General features: G+C 41.6%; 1 protein-coding gene across 3 annotated transcripts in view; it reads right to left on the bottom strand.

Annotated features, from left to right (window-relative positions):
* Positions 1–17348, bottom strand: part of TEK (TEK receptor tyrosine kinase) — a 106502-nt gene extending 89154 nt beyond the window's left edge. For all 3 annotated transcript variants that reach the window (XM_049623002.1, XM_049623059.1, XM_049623104.1), the window contains exon 1: positions 16802–17348. In XM_049623002.1, the coding sequence (XP_049478959.1) occupies positions 16802–16853 (52 nt within the window). In that variant the 5' untranslated portion in view covers positions 16854–17348. The remainder of the gene's footprint in view (positions 1–16801) is intronic.
* Between the last annotated feature and the right edge of the window lie 6938 nt (positions 17349–24286).

The raw sequence follows: 24286 nt of genomic DNA, 5'->3' as shown, positions 1-24286 counted from the left end.
CGCTGTCTCTGTCTCTCTCAAAATAAATAAATAAACTTAAAAAAATAATTAAAAAAATAAAAAGGTGCAGTGTATTTTCATATACACTTATCTCATGTGTATTATTGAATATTCTCACTTGCTTTTTAATCTTTGCCAGTTTGATATAGAAAAATAGTCTCTTATTTTGATTTGATTTTAATTCAGAGGGTGAATTTTTTCACAAGTCTATTAGCCATTTGTATTTCCTCCTCTGTGAATTATTTCTTCTTCTTTTTCTGTTGTTTTCCTTTTTCTATCATCTTCAAATGAGCATCTTTTATGAAAATACTTTAGTCTCTTATATGCCATATTTGTTGCAAGTATTTTTCTCATTTTTCCTTTGCCTTTTTATTTTGCTTATTAAATTAACAGTTTAAATATTTATGTAGCTATATATACTGAATTTTATTTTTGTGGTTTCTTGCACTGTTTTTAAGCCTAAGAAGTCTTTCTCCCTATGAAAAATCAGTAAATATTCGCTTCCATGTTCTTTTGGTGGCTTGATTTTTTACATTTACTCTTTAATCCCTTTGGCATTTACTTCAGTGTGTGGTAACAGATGGATTTTTTAAACAGTTCTTTTTTCAAAACAGAAAACTAATTTTCCCATAACTGTTATTCTTTTCTCCACTGATTTATATCCTTTATAGATAATAAAATTTTATGTAAACTCAGGTCTGGTTCTGACTTTTCTAAATCTGTTAATCTGTGTCCCCATACTCTTATAGGGTACTCCACTACTAGAGTATTATACTCTGCCTTGAGAGTTATCAGAGCCATTATCTGGGCACCTGGGTGGCTCAGTTGGTTGAGCATCCAATTCTTGATTTCGGCTCAGGTCATGATCTCATGGTCGTAGGATAGAGCCCCATGTCAGGCTCAGTACTGAGCATGGAACCTGTTTGCAATTCTCTCTCTCTCTCTCTCTCTCTCTCTCTCTCTCTGTCCCTCCTCTGCTCACATGCTTGCTTGCTCGCTCGCTCTCTCTAAAATAAGCATTTAAAATAATAATAAAAAAATAAAAAATAAAATAAAATAATAATAAAAAGATAATAGAGCTATTGCCAAGAATTACCTTTTTCTCCCCAGAATTTTCTCAGCAGCTCCTTCTGCTTATTCTTTAAGATAAAATTCACAATTATTTTAAGTTTCAAAAATAGGATCATTGGCAATTTTGATGAAAATTATTAGAAAGAAGTGTTTAGCACTTGTGATGAGGGTTATAAAACCTTGCTGCGAAATATGTAAGGAAATTATAGTAATTAAAAGTACCAATCAGTTTTGTGGAGGAAAACATTACAAAAGTGTCTCCTTTCCCCAAATCATCTGTTTAATGGAAATCTATTCACTTATCAAATATCTAGTGTGGCTAGGGCCTGCACTAGGCTCTTTAAAAACTGTAGAAACTGGGTGGCTCAATCGGTTGAGTGTCTGACCCTTGGTTTTGGCTCAGGTCATGATCCCAGGGTCTTGGGATCGAGCCCCGTGTTGGGCTCTACACTAAATGTGGAGCCTGCTTAAGATTTTCAATCTCTCTCTCTCCTACTGCCCCCCCTCCCTTACTTGCTTCCTCTCTCTAAAATAAAAAATAATAAAAACAAATTAACTGTAGAAACCACGGATCATGTGTCCAAGATGACAAAATATTCTGTTGGGAAAAACTGGCAGCACGAGGGAGTGGTAACTCATCCGGGACCTTGTACTTCTTTCTTGCCTATTCCAAAATATGGAAAAAATATTTTACCGAGTGACTATTTGGATAAGTGGGGAGTGAAGCATGGAGTAAAAACTCCCCAGAGCCATCCCAGTAATACAGACCTCCTGCAAAGAGTCCACAGGAGAGGGAGCCAGATAACTAGCTGACCTTTGGTGTGCTGAGTGCTATGTGCACGCAGGGGTGAAGTGCAATAGCCTGGAACAGAACAGGTGGAAGGGAGGGAGGGGGAGAAATCAGGAAGCTGGGAACTGGAGATGAACTTTGCCAGAGAAACAGAGAGATGTCTACTTGGGAACTTCATTCATTTTGCACACTGTACAACACAAATCATCTTCCCCTTCGACCTACTGAGAACTCTATTATTCACCAACACTACAGAGGTGGGTCCTTCCTCATGTGTTTGGTGTCTCAGAGGGCTGGGTCTCTCTTTGACATGAATGTGGGTGAGAAGAAGTCTGCTTAAGGGCATCCAGTCAAATCCAGGCCGCATGGTACGGCACTGGAGGCAGAACCCCCTCCACCCTGAGCCCCAATCTGGCAGCCATACCGTCATCCCTTCAGGCATCCATGTCCGCAGTCTGCTCGGTCACAAATGCCTCTCGGAAAGCCTGATTTCCATCAGTGGAGCTGAGTGTCCCAGAATGAACTCACTTCTCTCTTTCCTGTGGCTGCCTGTACATCTGTGGAAACCTCATTACCGCCCGAGTAGAGTCATTTGTATCAACGGTCTATCCTCATTATTGGTTGATTCCGTATACTTGAATTTGCCTACAATTTATTTATTGCCTCAAAATCAGCACTCATGATGCCTTCCCAGCCATTAGAACGCACAGTAGAGCAGGAAAAACCCCGAGTCCTCAGATGCACATGTTCCCAACTGTAAACCAGTATCCTCTCCACAGTATAGGTAGTGCTATTTTTTCACATTTTTGTGCTTTTAGTTGGCAGTTTCACCATTTAAGTTGCCTCCAAACAACTAAAAGGCACATCATAAGGAATACAGTCAAATGTTACAGTAATATAACAGGACAGGTGGTTGCTACACTTGTGGTAAACATACATAATGTATCAACATGTCAAATCACTACGTTGTACGCCTAAAACTAATGTTACACGGTGTGTCAACTATACTCACATTAAAAAAAATTTTTTTAAGACAAATCCAAAAGATAAAAAGAATAAGATAGCTCCCAGGCATAGTGTTGAAGTGCTGTTTAGTGTTCTTAAGCATGAGAAAGCTACGATGTACCTCAGGAGAAAACACATGGTTAGATAAGCTCCTTTTAGGCTGCAGTTCATGCTGTTGACCACGAGTGCCATGCTAATGAGTCAGTCCTATGCATTAAATGATTTTCCTTTAAATGGAAACACACACAAAACTAGGTATGTATCGATTCGTTGACAAAAAAAGTTGCGACTTGCAGGGATCTAACGCTGTGTCCATGATTTATAGAACGGAACTACTAGGAATGATGAGAATGTACTGAATGTCCACGGGCAACTCACACCCCAACAGCAACCTCCTTAGCAGCACGGACTTTATTTTATTCATCTTTACATCTGCTGACCCAGGGTGGGGCACAGAGTAGAAGGTCAAGAAATATTCATAGAATAGAATAGGCTGGGAAGGAAGGAGATGTTGAAATGGGATGGAATGGAATAGAATAACATTTATACAGGTTCTTAGCAACATGGTGCTCTTAGGAACATAGGGAAACATAAGAAATAATAATGACAGTTAATATTTACTGAGCTTTTTTTTATGAGCCTGCACTTGCCAGGCATTTGACCAACTTATATCATGGAATCCTTACCACTCTGCAGTGTGGGTGACACGATCCCCATTCTACAGGAAGGTGAAATAAATTGTTCAATGTCACACCATTTTCACCCTGGGTAGGGCTCCAACCAAGATCCATCTGGCCCCAGAGCCTGTGCTCATAACCACCTGGGGAAGGTGAAAATGTGGGCTTGGCAGGGGTGATAAACCATGAATTCCATCAGAGAGTGATCTCTAGGAGAGGAAGAGAGGTTCTCTAACAGAAGTCAGTCTGAACCACAGGCTCTCCCCAGCCTTAATGGGAAGACAGTGATGCAATCAAAGGTGATTCTTTCCCTGCTGGCTGGCAACAGTACTAGTTTTTGTTTGATTCCAGAAGCAGCTGGCAGAATGAGTGTATTACTCACTTTGCTGATGGCTTATGGACTCCGGAGTCATCAGTGGTCAGGGCTGTGTCCAGGCCTGCAGATTACCCCAGGCCTCTACATGTGGCTGACCCTTCTGCAGCTGTTGTGTGTTTCTGGCTCCAGTTCCCCACCTCTTGGCAGACTATTTGTGTGAAAAGCCCTGCTGAATCTGGGTGTGAGATACACAGGGGGAAGGGGGCTGGGAGGCACAAAGCAAGCCAGCACTGCCAGGGGCCTTGCAGCTGTATCCATTAAGCACTTAAAAGAGAAGGAAAGGAATTTATAAGTGAATGATCTGGAGGCTCAAACCTAAACAGAAGAGGCAATTTGACGGTATGTGGATTCTGCCCGAATTTATAGATTGCCTCCCACATTCTCCACTGAAGTGAAGAAACTTAGCCTCTAATGCACTGAGTGAGTTTAAACAAAGTACTGAACCACAGTGCTGGCATCTGTATAATGAGAAAGTTGAATCAAACCGGTATTTCTTAAGGTAACAAACATTAGCTCCATATGATACTCAAAAGACAAAAAATAAAAGATTCTACGATTCTCCAAGGAGTTAGTCTTCAGAAATACTGGACCAGATAATCTTCTAAGACTTTGACAGTTCCACTATTCTGTTACTCTATGTAACAGTTAGTCTGTGGCCTGCCATAAAGACTTCTACCTCTGTTATCATGTTCTTGAAACTAAAATAATTCCCTAATTCAGGTAATTGGGGACCACATCCAGGAGCAAGAGAGTATCTGTCATGTAAGAGTTCTTTCCCTATCTCCAGACCTCTGTGTATCCTCTGCCAGTGTTAGCAGAGAGGACCTCACGCCTCCTCCTACCAGATCACGCCGCATCAAGTTTACAGAAAGGCACGTGGTCAAAGGAATCTTCCAGAATAAGGGACATCTCCCAGAAAGGAATTTATGCTTACCAACCCCACTTCCACACCTCCCACTTACTCCTCAACCCCAGCCCAGCGCCATTCACCAAGAATGCTTTGCAACACACAGCACCTAAGTGCCACATTCTCTAGTCCCTCCCTTCACCCTACTCCTGCCTCTGCACTTTTTGACGCAGCTAAAACTCCCTCCACCCTTGGCTTCTCTCATTGAATGCCTCCAGTTTCCTCTTCCTCTACCCACTTACCCCGTTGATACAGGTGTTCCCAGAACCAGTCTGCTGTCCTCTTCTTGGACAATCTCATTCCCTCACACAGCTTCACTCTACATCCTAATGACTCCAGGAAGCGTCTCTGGTCTGTCCCTGCCCACTCAGCCTAACTCAAACCAAATTATCGCCTTCCCAACTCATCTTCCTGGCTCTACCCCCTGCTACCTCCTTCAGTGGGCCCTGGAGCATAGCCACATAAAACTGCCACACAACATATTCCCCATTTTCATGCTTTTTCCTCTGCCTGGAATGCCCTACTTCTCACTTCCACTCCTGATTTTCCACAAAGTGTAATCCTATCCATCCATCTCAGATGTCACCCTCGTGATGAGACCCCTCTTCTCTTCCAGGATTACTCCCTCCATTTTCCATGCTCCCAACATCTGCCTCCCATAAAGCAGAACTTTTCACCAAGCATATCACAAGCCAGTTGACGTCACGTGCCTCTCTTAGCCATCTTTCTAACTGCAATGCCTAGCAGATTCCCAGGACACAGAAAGGGCTCCGTAAATGTTAGCTTGAATGAGTGAGTATAACGGACTTACCCGGTCTTCTACTGGCTCACTATGCCTGCTGGTCTGCTGGCTGACTTGTGGGCCTATTTTGAGGGATGCCCCAGTTATGTCCAAGGGGTAAACTAGATCTTGTCTATGATTTAATAACAAATGCCCATTTTCCAGGTTTACTGGAAAAAGCAAGATTAGAGTCCTAGATAATCCTTTGACACAGACTGATCACTGTAAGACTCTTTCACTTGGTTCATCTCACTGGGATAGTATTCATTACATGCCAAATCACTTTTCTATTTTCTTTTTGGACACAGAGTTCTAAAGAGGATTAGCTAACTGATTCATTTAGAGCAGTATCTCCCAAAGTGCATTAATTTATGTACCACAGGCATGATCCTTGCTGAATCTACATGCTGCTTGTACAATTATTCTATTAACCATTCTCTTTAGCTCATTTTTTTCTGAGCCTCGTATTAAGAATATTCATTAAATCACCTGATTGATATGACAGTTATATACACACATATATTTACACTTAGATACAAAAATAGATAATTTAAAATATGCTTCCAGGAAGCACATACAATCATCTTTTTCAGGCCAGCAGTAATATATAGAGCACACGTAGGGAAGCACTAGGTTGGAACATTTAATCCAACGCAAACCCATTTATTAAAGCATTTCTTGGGGCACCTGGGTGGCTCAGTCAGTTGAACATCTGACTTCGGCTTATGTCATGACGTCACAGTTCATGAGTCGAAGTCCCACACTGAGCTTGCTGCTGTCAGCACAAAGCCCACTTTGGATCCTCTGTTTCCCCCCCCCCCCCGCCCCTCCCCAACTTGTGCTCTCTCAAAAATAAACACACAAAAAAATAAAGCCTTTCTCTGCCAGCCACAATACTACGTCTGGTGCTGGGAATATTGAAATGCCAACCACAGCTCACTAGTGGGTGGCACCAACAAGCAAACTGTTCATTGTCATCTGCTGTTCCAAGTATGAGGACAGAGGCAAGCATAGGGGTGGCCGTATGTGACACTTCTTGGGCACCAATGCAAATCCACCCCACTCCCACCTGCAGCAGCCACTTTAGGCAGGTGTCAAAGTAGTTCACCCAGTGCCCAGGCAAGTACATGTCTTTTCCTTTCCTGGGACTTTCCCCGGCACAACAGTACAAGATACCAGCAGTAACCCACTAGTTTCTTTTATCTACATAACCCTGAACAGAGGAGGAGAATAGCAATGGATGAATGCCTCTCCTTTTTCTTTGTGGGTAAACAGTTCTGAGTCTCATTGTATAAGGCTCCTCAGGATATCTGGGGTACCAGGCATCCATAGCAGTGACCAGCATATAACACTGCCTAGTACTGTTCTACTTCCCTAGTCCCTCATTCCTGCTCCCGAGATCACTTCCCGAATAATCTACCTACGCATATGCCTTTACTTCAGGCCACGTTTTTAGTGGAAGCCCAGGTGAAGGCAGGGCGCAAACCCACGCAAGAAGTTTAAGGAAGACTTCTCGGAAGAGCTGGAACCTGAGATAAACCTTGAAGCATGAATAAGTCACATGAAAAAGGGGATGGGAAGAGAGCATTCCGGGCAGAAGACACAACATACACAAAGGCACACGGAGGCTTCAAGAGTGTATGTTTAGAAACCGCAGAGCCTGGTATGGCTGAAATATCCCTCCAATGTGACATAAGGGACTGAGAATCGCAAGAGCCTTGAGAAGCAGGTAAAGACTGGTTTCTGAAACAGTGCCGACCACAACCAACGGCTACGACACCGTGCCCTTTGGTTCTGAAGTGGTAGCAATGAGTAGTAACGCAGGTGGGTGTTTGAATCAACCCCCGCCGATTAGAAAGTGCTTTCCGGATGTGAGAGGTACTGGACATAAAGAGGAATTCAGAGTAAGAACAGGAGTAATTGGGGCAAAGATGGTGGTGAAATGAGAGGAGAGCTGCTGCCACACACACATACTCTCTCTCTCGCTCCAGGATGGGTCCAAAAATCCGATAATGAGCTTAGTCAAAAATGAGGCAACTTCTATTTGGAACTAACAATTCCACAGTAAATTGTCAAGAACTAGGAATTAGGCTTGGGATCAGTGCGGTGGGGACCTATAAATGACAAATCATCCTAGAGCCTCTGTTCAGTCGAGACAAGAGAAAAGGAGGAATCGGGAGCTGGCAGGAGAAAAGCAGGAAGAACTGTCTTGCTACCTATGAGATCCACTGGAAGGAATTCTCCTACCTGACACTCCAGATATTTAGCAAAAAAAAAAAAAAAAAAAAAAAAATCAAGAAACCACTCCTTTCACTCCTTTCTCTGAGACGAGGCCAAGCTACGAAGGGTACTAATGCTGAGTTTCACCAAGTGAAGCAGAGACCTCCATCTGGCATAGAATACGGGTTGCCTGCCCTCAAGGGTGAAGATGTGCCTTGCAAAGACCAGCATAAAGCAACCTAAGAGTCTCCAGCTTTGTTTATAAGCAAACAATTAACAACGTTTGATTTTTTTGAGTGCTTGTCATGTACCAACACTGTACTAAGTACTTTGAAGTAATGTTTCTTTTAAAATCTTTCCTAAAACCACACGACTAAGTACTGTCATCAGCCTCCTTTTCCAGGAACCAGCCTGCGGTGACCATGAAACACTAGTTAGAAGACCACACAGTGAAGAGTTTAAAAGAACTCATAACTGGGCTTCAGGTCATTCTCAGTTTAACTCTTGCCTCTATCACTTCCTACTGAAACCATGGCATCACTCAGGACGATTCACTTTCAAGAGACAGAAACCAACTGAAAATTGTGGAAGCAAATAAAGGTAACTGGATCCCATACTTGGAAGGTACAGGAGTGGATTTCTAAAAACCACTGCACTCAGTGCTCCAATAATATGGAGAGCCTGTCATGGTTCCAGGTTCTCTGTGCTACTGTCCTCATTCTCTCCTTCCAAAGACTAGCTTCCTTCAAGTGCCCAGGGCAGCTGGTAGCTCTGGGTGCCCAGTGTCCTCACCAAAGAGAGAAAATGTTTTCTCATCAATTCCCCGAGCCAGAGTCTACCTGGCCCTGTTGGGTCATGCATCCTCCATCTGAACCAATGGTTGTGGTCAGATGAATGGCACACTCTGCCATGACTGGCAGTCCCATCAGGGTCACATGGAGGGAAATCATAGCAGCTCTTAACACATAGGGATGCTAGGCAGTCCAAAATAATGGATGTCTACTACGTTTTAACCTTGGGCAAGTCACTTTTGGAGCCTCAGTTCCACCATCTATTTAAAAAAAAACGAATGATAATATCTATTGTGCACAGTTGTCATGAGTTATTAAAAATCATATGAAACACTTGGCACAAAGAAAACATTCAAGCTACGGTAGTCATTTTTGTTATCTGGTACTATTATTGTTTTGTGGTTGTTTTTGACACAGGGATCAGAATTTGAAGCCCATCCCAGATTCCCTGATGTCTAAAGTAGCTCTGTCCCCAGGGCGGAGTCCCCTTTGGCTCTGCAGCCAGACGCCTTGCACAACCCAGGCCCTGTGTGCCAAGGTTAAGCTGGTTCACCATCTGACGGCCGCAGAGCAGTGAGTGCCTCCCCAGCCCCAGCAATGTCAATACTGCCTTCCTGACTCCGCCTATTGTATCTGGAGAAAAGTGGCCGAGCATTGTCTTCCAGCACTCCCCCCAGGAAGCATGATATCACCCTCTAACAAAAGCGGGAAAGCTGACAGATCTGCTGAGATGGGTGTGACCACCACATACACCTCACTGGTCAAGCCCCGAGCAAGGGCTGTGGCAAGCAGAAAGTGAACAGCAGCCGCCCACAATGTCCCTCATCTGGCTGCCTGACAGGCTCCCTGTCATCCATACCATGTTAGACAGGGAACCAACCAGGCAGAAGGAATGCGCTCCCTCCCATCAACGGATGTGTTGAAAAGAGTCAGGACTCTTTCCATCTGGCAGACCCACGTCCCCACACCTGCCCCTGCAGCCGGGGGAAACGAACATGAAGAGAAGGACAGTCCGATTCCCGAAGGGACAAGAGTGGGAGGCGGGGTGCAGAAGAAAGCAGGCATGGCTCAATCTAAAAAACATTCCGCACGTGTGCTGTGAGTTAAGGAATAGTCTGGCCAGACCGGTGGGAATTGGGTTATCAGTTTGAAATTCCAGAAATAAGGGAGGCAACTTTAGACATCCCCTTTCCTGAAGGCTGGAAGTGATGCCAAATGATCCTCTGACATCCCTTCCAGTCCTGGTCCACACTGTTAGGAGTGCGGCTGGCTCCCTGTAAAACCACACACCTGTAACCTGGTGCCACCACGCCAAACCCAGAGGCTGTCAGTCTGCTGCCCCAATCCTTCTCTCCTCTTTTTATTTTTTTAACAGCAACTGTTTTATTATCTCTCTTTTTTTTTTTTTTTTGAGAGACAGAGCGCAAGTGAGCAAGGGGTAGAAAAAGAGAGCGAGAGAGAGAAGCAGGGCTCACTTGAAGCGGGGCTCAAACCCCCAAACCATGAGATCATGACCTGAGCTTAAATCAGATGCTTAACTGACTGAGCCACCTAGTCGCCCTTCCTCTCCTTTTTTAAAACTTTCTTCTTCCTTAGCTACCACAACACCAATTCTCTAAAATTCCAGGAAAGAAATCTAATTGGATTTGCTCTTCCTACCAATTCCCTGATTGCTGCCCCCACTTGGCTACTTTCTCTTTTTTGTCCCTTCGCTTTATCTTCATATACGTCCATGCCCATGGCTTCACTTCCCATGAATCAAGGATGTTTGTCTCAAGCCCTTGCCCAGTCTCCTTCATCTGAGCTTCACACTCAGAGACCCAAATTTTGCTAAATATTTTCCCTTTACATGGAACTTCAAAATCAACACATACAAAATCATTATTTGCTCCATCTCAGCTCATCTCCAATCAGTTCCTCCTGCCATGTTTCCCAGCACAGTGAATGGCACCACCACTACCCAAACCAGAACAGTGGAACTATACTTATTCTCCCCCATTTCTCTCAATCTCCCAAATGCAATCAATCACCAACCCTTACAGTTTCATCTCCTCAATACTCTCAACCCCCCTGTCCATCCAGGCCTTTCTTCCTGGAGTGTTGAAAAGCTGCACTATTTCAGGCCTACAGGCTCTGCCAGGTCAACCCATCTTCCATACTATTATCACAGTAATTTTTCCAAGATAGACATCAACTATGATAGAACAAACACCATACTAAATTTCAACATGTACAGAATGAGGTACAAGTTACTTAAAATGCCCTACAAGGCCCTTCCTCATCTGACCCCAAACTTAATTCTCCATTTCCACCCTACATTCCAGCCTTACTCAACTTTCTTGACCTTTACCTGCTATTTCAGACCCCCTGCTCTCTCTAATGGGAAGTTCTTTCTTCCCTTTTCTTTTTATCTTCTTAGTTTTCAAATCATTTGATAACGAGCAATTCCTAATTACAAGTGGCAATAATTGGCAATAGTCACAACTATTTAGGGAGTTCTTGCGAAGTGAGGAACATCTAAGCTACAGATTCATTTCAAATATTATTAAGTTTATTTATACTAAATTTAGCAACTAATGAAATCGATATTCTATGTTTTTAGACATTTATGCATAACTTAGATTTTAAAGTTTCATTTTTTATTATTGGAGCCAAAAACAGTTTTTATAGCTCTTGAAAAGCTAGATTTTATATATATCCCTACGATAACATTTATCATATCATCATATAATTCATGTGCCTATATTCTTCTTTCCTTCTAAACCGTGAATTTAGCAAGGGGGAAAAATGACTCATCCTTTTTTGCATTCCTGGAATCCAGTACAGGACTTGGCTTTGTGAGTAAATCCTCAATAGGTCTTCATTGACTGAAATGATAGCTGAGTAAAGGAATGAAAAAATGAATAAACAAAAGGCAGCCAACAATTCAAATGTCTATTGAAAAAAGTATACATACCTTTTGGGTAATATTCAACAATCAAACAATACCTTGTATAAGGTAAAGGCCTAGTTAAAGCCACTTTCATGAGTGTATTTTTATGTTTCACACACATTAAATGTGTGAACATTAAATGCAACACACTATAGAGAATAAAAAAGAAGTATTATCTGTTGTTAAAGATGTTAAAGGCTAATGGAGCTAAATCTATGTGCCCAAAGCTCAAGACACAGCCTCTATGAGAAGGGAACTCAGAATAAAGGGAAGGAGATCATGAGGAAGAGCTGACCCAGGCAAGTTGAGTTCAATTTTGTTTGCAGAGAAGGCATGGAGGGTGTCATTCCCAAATGGATGGAACAGCATGAACAAGAGCCATGAGGGAAAAAATGTGTAGACTGTAAATATGGGCCTGATGGAAGGAGAAGGGCCAAGAGCAGGGATGAAGGAGTAGTAGCACTGGGATAGTAGCCCAAGTGGGGAGAGACAAGCATAAAATTTGAGGAATTAAGTTATTTAAAAAAAGAAACTTTTTAATGTTTACTCATTTTTGAGAGAGACAGAGAGAAAGAGAGACAGAGAGCAAGTAGGAAAGGGGCAGAGAGAGAGGGAGATGCAGAATCCCAAGCAGGCTCCAGGCTCTGAGCTGTCAACACAGAGCCCAACATGGGGCTCAAACTCAAGAATTGCAAGATCATGACCTGAGCTGAAGTCGGCACTTAACTGACTGAGCCATCCAGGTGACCCTATGTTGAGTTATTTCAGAAAGAGACTGCTTACATGAGCAGTAACTCCCCTACATGCTAGAAAAGATTAAACCAGTCTGGAACTAGCACAGAGGTCCTCAGAGAAATACTCCCCTTTTTTATTACACTAGCTTCATTTATTTAGAAAGTTCTTACCGGCTAAGCTCTCTTCTTGCATTATCACACTTGATCCTCATAACTACTCTGGGAAATACGTATTCTCATCCATAAGAGATGAGAAAATAGTGTCTTCGAGAAATCAAGTAACTTTCCCACTGTCATCCAATTTGAGCTTAAGCCCAGGTCTGTGGCTTCACAATTCATACTCTTAACTCTTTCTCCTGCCTTCTTGATTAGATCCACCTCAGTCCCATAAAGGAGTGTCTTCAGAAGAGCCATGATTGCACATGTGCAGGTACACTTTTTTCTCTCACAAGTCATGTGGATTGAGTTGAAATTCGGGAAACACACTGTTTGGTTTCAAAGGTGTTGGTGGCTTTTCTGAACTCACAGAGAAATAGTAAAATGGAAGAGATGTGAAAGACAAGTATAGTAACCATCAGACTCCACATCCTTATGATGTTCCTGATAGATATCACACAACCTATGCCTGAACACTCTCCAGTGTGGGAGTTCACTCTTCATGGGGATGGTGATCCAATTTTTAGAAGGTTTCCATCAATAAAGCCTAACTCTCTTCACCCCTCTATCCTAGATCTGGCAAAATACACTATCTATGGGGTCTTGTACATGGAAACCCTTAAAAATGCTGATCTTGGTCTCTTTTCCCTGGCTAAATAGTCCCATATAAAATGGTTTCTAAAGCACTCACCTTCCTGCTTGTCCACTATGTTTACTGCCAAATTTCTCAATGTCTTCAGTGTTTAATGGGTATTCTTTGAGCAGTACAGTGATTACCATTTCTAATTTGGACCTTAGATATCTACTAAAGTGAACTGTTGCAGCTTATAAATTACCTTTTCAGCAAGCAGAGCACATGTTGGCATCTATGAATTTTGCGTATCACCAAAACGTGTTAATCACTAAGAATTTGAATAAACAGGGGCGCCTAGGTGGCTCAGCTGGTTAAGCATCTGACTCAGTATCAGCTTAAGTCATGATATCAAGGTACTTGAGTCTGAGCCCCACACCAGACTCCGTGCTGACAGGGCAGAGCCTGCTTGGAATTCTCTCTCTGCCTCTCTCTCTCTCTCTCTGCCCCTCCCCCACTCGCTTTCTCTGTCTCAAAATAATTAACTTAAAAAATTTTTTTAATTAAAAAAAAAGAAAACTCAACAAACCAAGTCTCTCTCACACTGAACATACATACATCCATTTATTGAAACCAAACTCATGACTTCACATTCATCTATTTTAAAGGGCTGTCTTTTGGATTTGGTCCACTCATCCAGCCTAGAGAAATCATTTGAATCCAGGTTCTATGCTCTGACCGATAAGCCATCTACAGGGAATAAGCAGGTTACACAATTACATACCTATCTTTTTAGGAGTAGTCAAATAGATAACGTCAGAAAAATTTGGAGCCCACCCATATGAATCTCCCAGAGGACATAGCATAGTCCTCTGAAATGGCCTTGGAAGAGTTCTTCCCTCCTGGAGGGATGTCTTAGAAGAGTTGGAGCTCTTGCAGGAAGCTCTCCCAGCATAGAGCTGAAAGGGAAATGCTGACATTTCCAACAGAGACAATGCTTAGGAGGGAGCATCTGTGAAGAACGCAAAACTCCTCCCTGTGCGAATAATTCCCAGGTGTGTCTCTGGTCCCAGCTACTAGACCTCCACCCTTGATTACTCAGACTTGATATAGCCTTCCAAGACCAGCCCTAATGAGAAGGTTCCCTCTGGGACCACTTCCCTGACCTTATAACCGAATTTCCACTGTCATTCCAGATAAGATATCCACTATCTCTGAACCCAGGTTGTTACTTAAAATGTCAAATCAAACAACAAAGAGATATGAAGGCATACTACTAGAGACTTCCCAGTGGGTCGGCGTTGATCATATAGGACATACTATGATAAAGCAGAAAGAGTAATTTGTTGTATTTTGTATTGCTATATACACAACTCTTTAGAGAGAACAGCCTAGTTTGGTGAGGACGGGAGAGTGGGGGAAAGCTAGTATGTTTATTATAACTTGTTTGTAAGCTGAAATTGGCCATGATTCTCAATGGGGAGGGGAATGTACCAGAATCTAGGTAGGTTGGGGAAGTCTTCTGAAAATTATATACCTCTTCCAAACCTCTTACGGATATTTGCCACCCAGAGCCACCTTCACTGAGGCAAATGTGACATATTTTTTCAGTCTTGTTGCAAAAAAAAAAAAATCAGAAACAACCCATTGGAATAGAGAGAACCATAAACCATAAGTCCCTTGTTCCACTACTATGGTCTACCAGGGGAGTTTGGTGCAAAGAATGGGCTCCTATGCTTGTAGATATAATCATGCTGGATTCTTGTTGCAATTACCAAGCCTTGTGTGTTCATGTCCATGGAGAGTTATACTGGGAAGGGAACTTAGGATTCCAATACAACAGACCTACCCCAGAAACCAATCTTGCTAGTGTCACCTTTCCTTTTCAATAGGAGGATGAAGTCCCTCTCCTTGGGCCTCTCCCTGTTGAAGTCAGGGCTATGTTTCCAGGGAACTAAGGTCTAGACAGGGAGCAACTGTTTCAATCACATAATTTTTTGGTCTGATTTTATGACAGCTCTTCTAAGCCTAGACTACAAAGTGCCATGACACAGTCACTTTGAGGGGCAAATAGTGAATTAAAACTGTGTGTGTGTGTTGGCATGTGTGCACACGTAGGTGATTTAACTTATAAAATAGCTCAGACCAATGATAGACTCTGGGCTTTGCGTTACTAGAATCCCTGGTGTAGAATTAGTTCCAGATTTCATGTTACTCATAAGTATGTCACACAGAAAAAAAGCCAAACAAAAATGGAATCATAATTCTTTGATTTAAAGGTGCATATAACATGAGAAATTAACATTTCTATGTTAATATAATTTCTACATAGTGAAATCATCTCAGCAACTGACATTACACGTTCTTAGTCTCAAAATATGATTAAATCCTCAATATAACTAGGTGTTGAAAGTGATCTGAAATGCTATAAACAAGTTACATGCAATTCGTTTCTCTTGTTGGATTAATTTTTTGAATATTTAATAATTTCCAAACATATAGAAAAGTATGAAAATAATGTAACACAAACTTATGTGTATGTTCAGATCAAATTCTAATAATATAGTCTGCAACATTCAATTCAGTACGTTTGCGCAATTCCATTTCCAGTATCATTTCTATCTTCATTACAATAATTAGAATGTTTTCAAACTAAAAGGGAGAGACCTAAGGCAATCAGAGTTGTGATTTGTACTTCATGTTTGGATACCACTTTCAGACAGCGTCCCTCAGGGTGGGTAAGCATCAGAGGCATGCCACTGTGTGGAGAATCTGGGCAACACACACACCAGATCTAAAAACATGCAAGCCAACCATTCCTTAGCCCTCCAACAGGCTGTGATCTTCTCCTGTGCCCGGTAATCTGGATAAGTGCCCCAACTTTCATTTCACTGGGCCAATAAAGACTTTATAAATTACTACATGCCAAGTATTTTTTTTTTAAAGAAACAGAAAATAATTATATAGCCATGGCCCAAGGTCTAATAAAAACCCAAAAAGCCTAGAATTTGATTGCTTTAACTAAAATAGGATGTGGCTAGGGCCCCTGGGTGGCTCAGTCAGTTAAGCGTCTGACTTTGGCTCAGGTCATGATCTCGTGGTTCAAGGGTTCAAGCCCACATAGGGCTTTGTACTGAAAGCTCAGGGCCTGGAGCCTGATTCAGATTCTGTGACTCCCTCTCCTCTGTCCCTCCCCTACTAGTGCATGCTCTCGTGTGTGCTCTCTCTCTCTCAAAAATAAATAAATATTTTTTAAAAATTTGTAATAGGATGTGGATATGACATCTTTATAGAAAAGCATCTTTGTTCTCCTTTAAAAATGACAATCTGTACATTGCTTTAAGTGGGTCCCCATAATTGTCTGCATGAACTTCATTTTTTAAAAATTATGCAAGATTTTTTTTGAAGCAGGTAAAACTGGGTTTGTTTGTTTTTTTTAAATAAGGCAACAATCCCAAGATTGTTGAGGAAGAGTAAAATAACGTGCCATAGTAAGTGATTCTCCACAAATAAAGTGACCTAATCAGTTCTCATAGGGTCTGTGGCAACATAGGGGGCAAATAAGCGGAAGGGAAACTCTCAAAAAACTCAGTTCCAAGCCACAAAGACATTGCATTTTAATCCTCACATCTATTAAATGGAAAGTCCTAGAGAAACAGTGCCTATAACACAGCTGCCCTTTGTTAACCAGAACTAAATACTGGTGAGAAAGCCCAGTATCATTAACTGTTGAAAAAAGAAAAAAACCTAAAAAATTAAATTAAAAAAAGGCAACAAAGCCAAACCTTACCAGAAAGGAGCAAGCTGACTCCATAGAGAACTAAGCCAGCTAAAGAGTCCATGCTTCCCCAAATCTCTCCATCCAGTTTCCGCAGATGTGCATGAGGTCCCAAGGATCCTTTCAGACACCAAGAGGTTTGTGACTTTCCATTCGCATGTTCTACTGGGTCCTGTTTACAAGTCAGAGGCAAGAAGGAACAGCACAGAAGCAGGCTGTAACAGTCTCATTTCTGTCTGAGCACAGGGAGTTTTAAGTTCCTTTTTCCTGTTTCCTTTGTAGATTAGGATGGGAAAGGCTGTATCTTAAAGGCGTTTGGTATCAGCAGCGCTGGGGGCACTGAAAGCCCTATCCATCTTGCAATTCATCAAAACACTTCTCTATTGCTGTTGCTTCTGCCGCTGCTTTTGCTGCTGTTGCGGGGATAGAGGAATTTTTGTTGGAAGTGTGGGTCCTGGTCAGCGTTTTCAGAAACAATAGGGGTATCCTCTCTTAGGCGGGAAACAGAATAACAACCCTCCACCTATGTGTGGTATGCGATGATCACCAGCCCTTCTCAGCCTCCAACAGCTCTCCCGGGTCCACCTGGGATCCCTGACAGAAGGGGCTTCTGGGTGTGGGGCGGAATTTTTGCTTTTGTTTTCTCATTTTAACCCACATGGGTTGAATTGGGAAAGGAAGGTTTCCGTGATGAGAGAACACAACCCGAAAGGCAATTAATTTGGATAATTACCGGTGAGGTCAATGTGCAATGCAGCCACGGAGACCAGAGTCCAGAATTGTTAGCCTGTTTTCTTTCACACACATGGTTTATTTCTTGGCCAAGAGCCCAAACATATCCATGCTACTGGCTATAGCTTTAATTTTTGCTAACAATTCATCTGAAGGTGATCTCATTTCTTAAAGAACTTGGCCTAGAAGGATTTTGGTAATGAAACGGATTTCATGGTTCTTGGCCAACAGTGTTTCAGAAGGAAATTATACACAAAACCTTAAAAATAACCGGTGTCAAAACCAAATGTAAGGGATTTGATTTGGGATCAAAAGAGCATTCCTAAGAGCAGAGAGAATACATAGGCCAAAAGAAAAAGAGCTTTTGGAGTAACCGTATCTAAAATGAGATCAGAGATCCTAAATTTATCCAGAAGATAGTTTCTCCATAACTATGACTTCAGAATCGGGTGTCATTGTTTTTGTTCACCCTGCCTTCATGCCCTAGGAAAGAGCCATCCGCTCCTGCTTTCACTGCTCACCATAGGAAAACAGAGACGCTGCTGGCTTTGCCTCATTTCTCTCCCAGGTTTTACCACATCAGTGACAACTCCAGGACCAATGGATGTTTCCAGCTGGGGCAGTAAAGTGCAGGCTTTTTTTTTTTTTTTTTTTAGGTTTATTTATTTTGACAGAGAGAGCAGGGGAGGGGCACAGAAAGAGAGAGAGAGAGAGAGAGAGAGAGAGAGAGAGAGAGAATTCTAAGCAGGCTCCATGCTCTCAACTCAGAGCCCGATGTGAAGCTTGAACCCACAAACCATGACATCACGACCTGAGCCGAAATCAAGAGCCGGAAGCCTAATCAACGGAGCCACCCATGCACCCTGCACAGGCAGTTTTCAAGCAGACCTGGGTTCAGATACTTACTCCACCGCATGTTTACTTCATCTCTTTAATTGTCAGTTTCAACAGCTGTTACAGCAGCACTAATATCTCCAACCTGGGGATTTTAGAGAGGATTAAATGAGGCTGGCATGATGCCTATTCATCGAAGGCTTTCATTAAATGTTAATATATTCATTTCCTTAGTCTTTCCCTTCAGGCTCTGATTTTGGTCCCAAGGGATTCCTCCCAAAAGCCATTCTCTCATCTTATGAAATGGCTTTGAGTTTGGTTTTGCAAGGAACCAGGCTGGGAGTGGGGGATTCTGAGCTCTACTCCCAGCTCTGTTCTTCCTGTGAGGCCTTGGACTAGTCATTTCCCATCTGTAGGCCTCAGTTTCCTCAACTGTAAAATAAAGGGTTTATACTGGATGTGACTAACTTCCCTCCAATTGTAACAGCTTGTAAGTCCAAATGACTAAGCTGTCCCTGACAACATGTCCTCCTAGGTTCCCAGGTCCCCTCCTCTGGGCTGTTCAGAGAAGATGCTAGCTTTGTGTCTGTGTCACTGCAGAACCTGAGAGGGTCACAAACGTGCTCTATTTTGAGAACGTGGTGGCTGAAACTTTGTGAGGTCCTATGGCCCCGGGCCATATGGAACAGACTTGGAAAGCCTTGGAAATAAACAAATTCCAGGGCACCTGTCTCCTCAGCCACAGCTTCCTTTGTTTGTGCTTGATGGCCACACAAGGAAGTCATTGCTCACATTCCCTCCTGTTGGCTACTTCGTGTGGGACAAAGATGCTTCTACCTTCCTTTTCTGGGCTGCTTCCCTCTGTTATGCAAAAAAGCACCTCACTTTCATTCGTCCCCCATTCTCCAGAAAGATCTACTCTTCCCATGAATTGTTAATCAAGTTCTCTGTCCTTCCTTTCTTCAGAATGGGTGACTCGGTTTCATCCTGTGCTCTGTAACCCAGAAATGTTGTTCATGTTAGAAAAGGCAGTGTTGCTCCATTATGCAAAAAGAGCTATGTAGTTTAATCTCATCTTCCATGCAGTCCTTTCTCATGCTATCCAGAGTATTGAGTCCATTTAATAAATAACTGCTAAATTTCCCTAGCCTATGATTGTATAGCTAGGCAAAAGGCTGAGCAACTTCTCTCTGGAATATCTGAATCATTAGCATGTAAATTCCAGGTGTAAAGTGAAGATTACTGTGGACAAACCTGGCCAAACATTCTCTGCTCCAACTTTCTGCCCTGTGGATATTAGAACATGAAGAACCAATCAAGGAACAATAATACGAGGTTCACCACATACTGTGGGGCCGATAGGTCAGCAGAGCTGACTGGCAACACGTTGGGAAGTTGCAAAACTGGATGGCATGCCAGAATTTCCAAGGGAAGGGAGAGGCCACTTCCACGTCTGGACAGGACTCTCCCCAGTACATAACGTATTAAGGAAATACCACATATTTGGACAAGCCACAACCCTTCTCTAGAAAGCTGGCTATGGCCATCATAATGGCATCTCCATTCCCTGAAGAGCCTCGTTGGGGGCCAGCTGGATCAGCTCTCCACCCGTAGCAGCTTAGCTGGACAGGTTGAAATCATCTTCCCACCCTTGCCTGACAAGCTCCTAGCTATCCCCTTAGTCTCCGAAAAGTGTTCTTTAACTGCTCAATCCACATTAGGTCTCCCCCATTCTTCTCTCATAACACTGTGTCTTTTTGTCCATGGTAGTGATCACAACTGGTAATCATACATTTGTGTCGTTGTCTCTTTAATGTCTCTTTCCTCCCACAAAGTCTAAGTAATGTGCTCAGCTGTGGGTAGCCCAGAGAGTATTAGAATCCTGGTCTTGACTTCCAATTTTTGCAAGTTTAATATATGACTCTTTTTGCATAGTTCATCTTTAGACCACAACGTGCAAAAAAGTAGATAAATAGAAATATAGGAAATATCATAAACACCAACATGGTATACTCAGACCTTAGGAAAGTATGTGAAATGAAACTTGGACAGATAATGGGAAAAGTCTGATAACACTGAGAGATGTAGTCACTTCTCATTGTGCTTCCAAAATAGTAATAGCTAATATCAGGACCTCTGTGCACTCCATAGCCTTGCTCCAGGGAAATGAAAAGGGGCTTCCTCATGAGTCAAGCACACTCAGTTTAATTTTATTTTTCCAGACATTACTTAAAGTAGAACAAAAAAGAAAAGCAAACCAGCAACAAGGAAACAAAATAAGCAAACGAGGCATTTGGCTGGTTTGTTGTTTTCTATTCTCTGGTTTTTGCACTTACTATATGAAAAACATCTTTAGAAAACATTAAAAATCTTTGAAACAGATTAACAAAAATATCAATTGACAATCAAAAAATGTGAAGAGGTATGGAAAGCATACAATGTTACTAACATACTGGTATCCCACATCTAGAGGTCAATATCACAAATATGTAGCAAAAGCCACAGATGCATATCCTTTTGCTGAGAAAATCCACTTTTATGATATACCCCAAGCCAAAGTCAAAGATGTTACCCAAAATGTAGGTATAAAGGCATTGTAAATTTTTTCTAGAGTTTATTTATTTTTGAGAGAGAGAGGGAGACCAAGTGCAAGCAGGGTAGAGGCAGAGAGGTAGAGGACAGAGGATCCAATGTGGGGCTTGAACTCACAAACCATGAGATCATGACCTGAGCTGAAGTTGAACACTTAACTGATTGAGCCATCCATGTGCCCTTATAAAGGCATTATAGAAGCACTGCTGATAATAATCAAAACATGGAAACAATATAAATGGCCAACAAAAATGGATTATTTATATAAGTCATGGTACACAATGAAATAGACAAATGTCAAAATATAGTGGAAGCTTATTGACAATGAAAGATGTAAAGATATATATAGTATATTGTTTATGGGGAATCAACATTTGATGTTGTATATTATATTTGATGTATACAACATTTGATGTTGTATAGTTTTTTGTTGATTGGGAATCAAAGTTTGAACAATATGAAATGTATACACATATGCATACGTGCACACATATACCTACACGATACAATATATATGACAAATAAATGCCACTACACGATACAATATATATGACAAATAAATGCCAAAACGTTATACTCATTGAACATAGGCACACATGCACCCATATAACCAAATGCTATAGTGTATATGACAAATATATGCCAAAATGTTATAGTCACTGAACAAATGTTATTATTTCTAGGTTGTTGAAACACTGATAATTTTTATTTTCCTCTTTATAATTTTCTATAATTTCAACATTTTAAAAGGGACACCTGGGTGGCTCAGTTGAGCCTTTGACTCTTGATTTCAGCTCAGGTCATGTTCCCAGGGTCATGGGTTGAGCCCTGCGTCTGTCTCAGCACTAAGTGTGGAGCCTGCTTGGGATTCTCTCTCCCTCTCTCTGCCCCTCTCCTCCACTTGTGCACGCTCTCTCTCTCTCTCTCCATCTAAAATAAAAGGAAAAGAAAAATATATATTTTTTAATAATGAGCATATATGTACAAATGAAGAAGATTGGGGGAAATCCTTGAGATAGTTGACCCAGGGCAATAGGATGAACATTAAAACACCCATTGGCAAAGATGAAACAGAATTCAAGTGTAGCTCAGTGTCCAGGAGGTGAGCAAACAGATTTTGGTGTTGGCTTCCTGCAAGGTAGCCTTACCATCCTGCCTTGTGCAGGGGTATAAGCACTGAACCTCCAGCCCCATCACATCTGGCTTCTTAAGGCCTTTCATGAACTTCTTTGTGAACCCGCTATACTTAACGGTGGCTAGCAGAAAAGGAAGGGTCATCAACAATTAAGTCCTGGCTGAAGGCCAGGACACCACAATGAAAGTGGCAACACCCATTCTGGGAGCTGATGGCTATGGAAAATATGGAAAATACCTGACCCTCCACGAACCCCATTTACTCTAAATCTTTTTTTTTCTTTTATCATCTAAATGACAAGGACTATGCTTATTACTGTAGGAAGAGACACAGATATAGAAGATGTAGTTTCTACTTTTGAACCTCACAATTACACAATCCTAGCATGACAACAATGCATCAAAACAGGAAGAGTAAAGTAACAAAATCAGGCATTGTGTGGCTAAATACCAACGGGTGGTACTGGCAGTAAAATTTTTAGTAGTCTCTGCTTTAGCCCATGAGGCACCAATTCTCCTGCCTCTTTTCATTTCTCCTGCTCTTTCCTTGGTACACAAAGCATCTTTCCATTAAGGCAGGGACTCTGTACTTCATTTCAGATGATCCTATGCTATTTTCTCAATGGCTTAGGGGAAAGACTAACCAGAATGCCTCACAACCACTATGAGACCAATTTGCCACAGACAGAATAGACTGGGAGTATTTTTCATGATACCCCTTCCACCCACCCCCCAAAAAAAACCTTCATAAAAGATAAAAATAGTAAGAAAAAAGAAAAAGAAATTCCTATTTATCCTTCAAAAAACAATTCAAATATCACTTCAACTGTGAAAACCTCTTTGAATATGTAGCTAACGATGTCTAATAAATCATCCCATGACTTAGTGGCTTAAAACAACAAATATTTACATAGCTCAAGATTTTGTAGGTCAATAGTTCAGGCTCACCTAGACAGTTCTGATCCTACCTGGCCTCCCTCATTTGTCTGTAGTCAGGGATACAAGTTTTCTTGAGGCTGTTAAATTAATTAAACAAGGAAGCTGTTAGACTGAGGTGGTTCTAAAGCTCTGTAGGTCTATGTAAGTAAACCAAAATCTTAGCCTGTAAATGCCTGAAGATTATGAAATCAAAACACTAAGGACAACCAATCGTAGTCAAGTAGGCCTTAAGCTACAGCCAATCAACAATGTTCTTACTTTGCTTCCTCCTCTTCTCTATAAAAGCTTCTGCCTAACTGGCTCCCCAGTACTCCTGACACTGGGTTATTCCTAACCACTTCTGATTTGGTGCTGCCTGATTAAAAAAATTTTTTTCTCAAATAAACTCAAAATTTTTAATTTGCCTCAATTTGTCCTTTAACGAGGTCTAGGCACATCATTACTTATGCCACATTTTATTACCAAGCAAAAGCACATAACTAAGACTAGATCCAAGAGGTAGAAACACAGACTTCATCTTTTGGTATGAAGAGTTAGAAAGTTACAATGCAAAGGGCAAGAATTTTTAAAATGAGCATTTTTGGTCATTCTTTAGGTTTGTTAGGATATAATGTATATACAGTAAGATTCACCCCCATTTTTAAAAATTATGGTATAAAAATATAACAAAAATTTTTAAATTTTTTTGATGTTTATTTATGTTTGGGGGGGGGGGGGAGGTGCAGAGAGAAAGACACACACACACAGAATCCGAAGCAGGCTCCAGGCTCTGAGCTGTCAGCACAGAGCTCGACGCGGAGCTCGAACTCATGGAGGGAGAGATCATGACCTGAGCCAAAGTCGAACACTCAACTGACTGAGTCACCTAGGCACCCCAATATAACATAAAATTTTAATTTTAACCATTAAGTATACATTCCAGTAGACTTAACTCTATTCACATTGTCATGCAACAGATCTCTAGAATTTTTTTCATCTTGCAAAACTGAAATTCTATACTCACTGAACAACTCCACATCTACCCCTCTCCTCAGCCTCTGGCAACCATAATTCTACTTTCTGTTTCTAGGAGTTTAACTACTTGAGATTTCTCATAAAAATGGAATCACTCATTATTTGTCTTTTTATGACCGGCTTATTTCACTTAGCATAACATCCAATGTTTGTCCATGTTGTGTCAGATGACAGGATTTCCTTCTTTTTAAAGGCTGAATAATATTTCACTGTATGCATATACTGTATTTTCTTTATACATTCATCAGTAGT

Source organism: Panthera uncia, chromosome D4 (assembly GCF_023721935.1).
Source record: "Panthera uncia isolate 11264 chromosome D4, Puncia_PCG_1.0, whole genome shotgun sequence".
Classification (NCBI taxonomy): domain Eukaryota; kingdom Metazoa; phylum Chordata; class Mammalia; order Carnivora; family Felidae; genus Panthera; species Panthera uncia.
The sequence above is the reverse complement of the archived record's forward strand: the minus strand, read 5'-3'. Positions and strand labels throughout refer to the sequence as shown.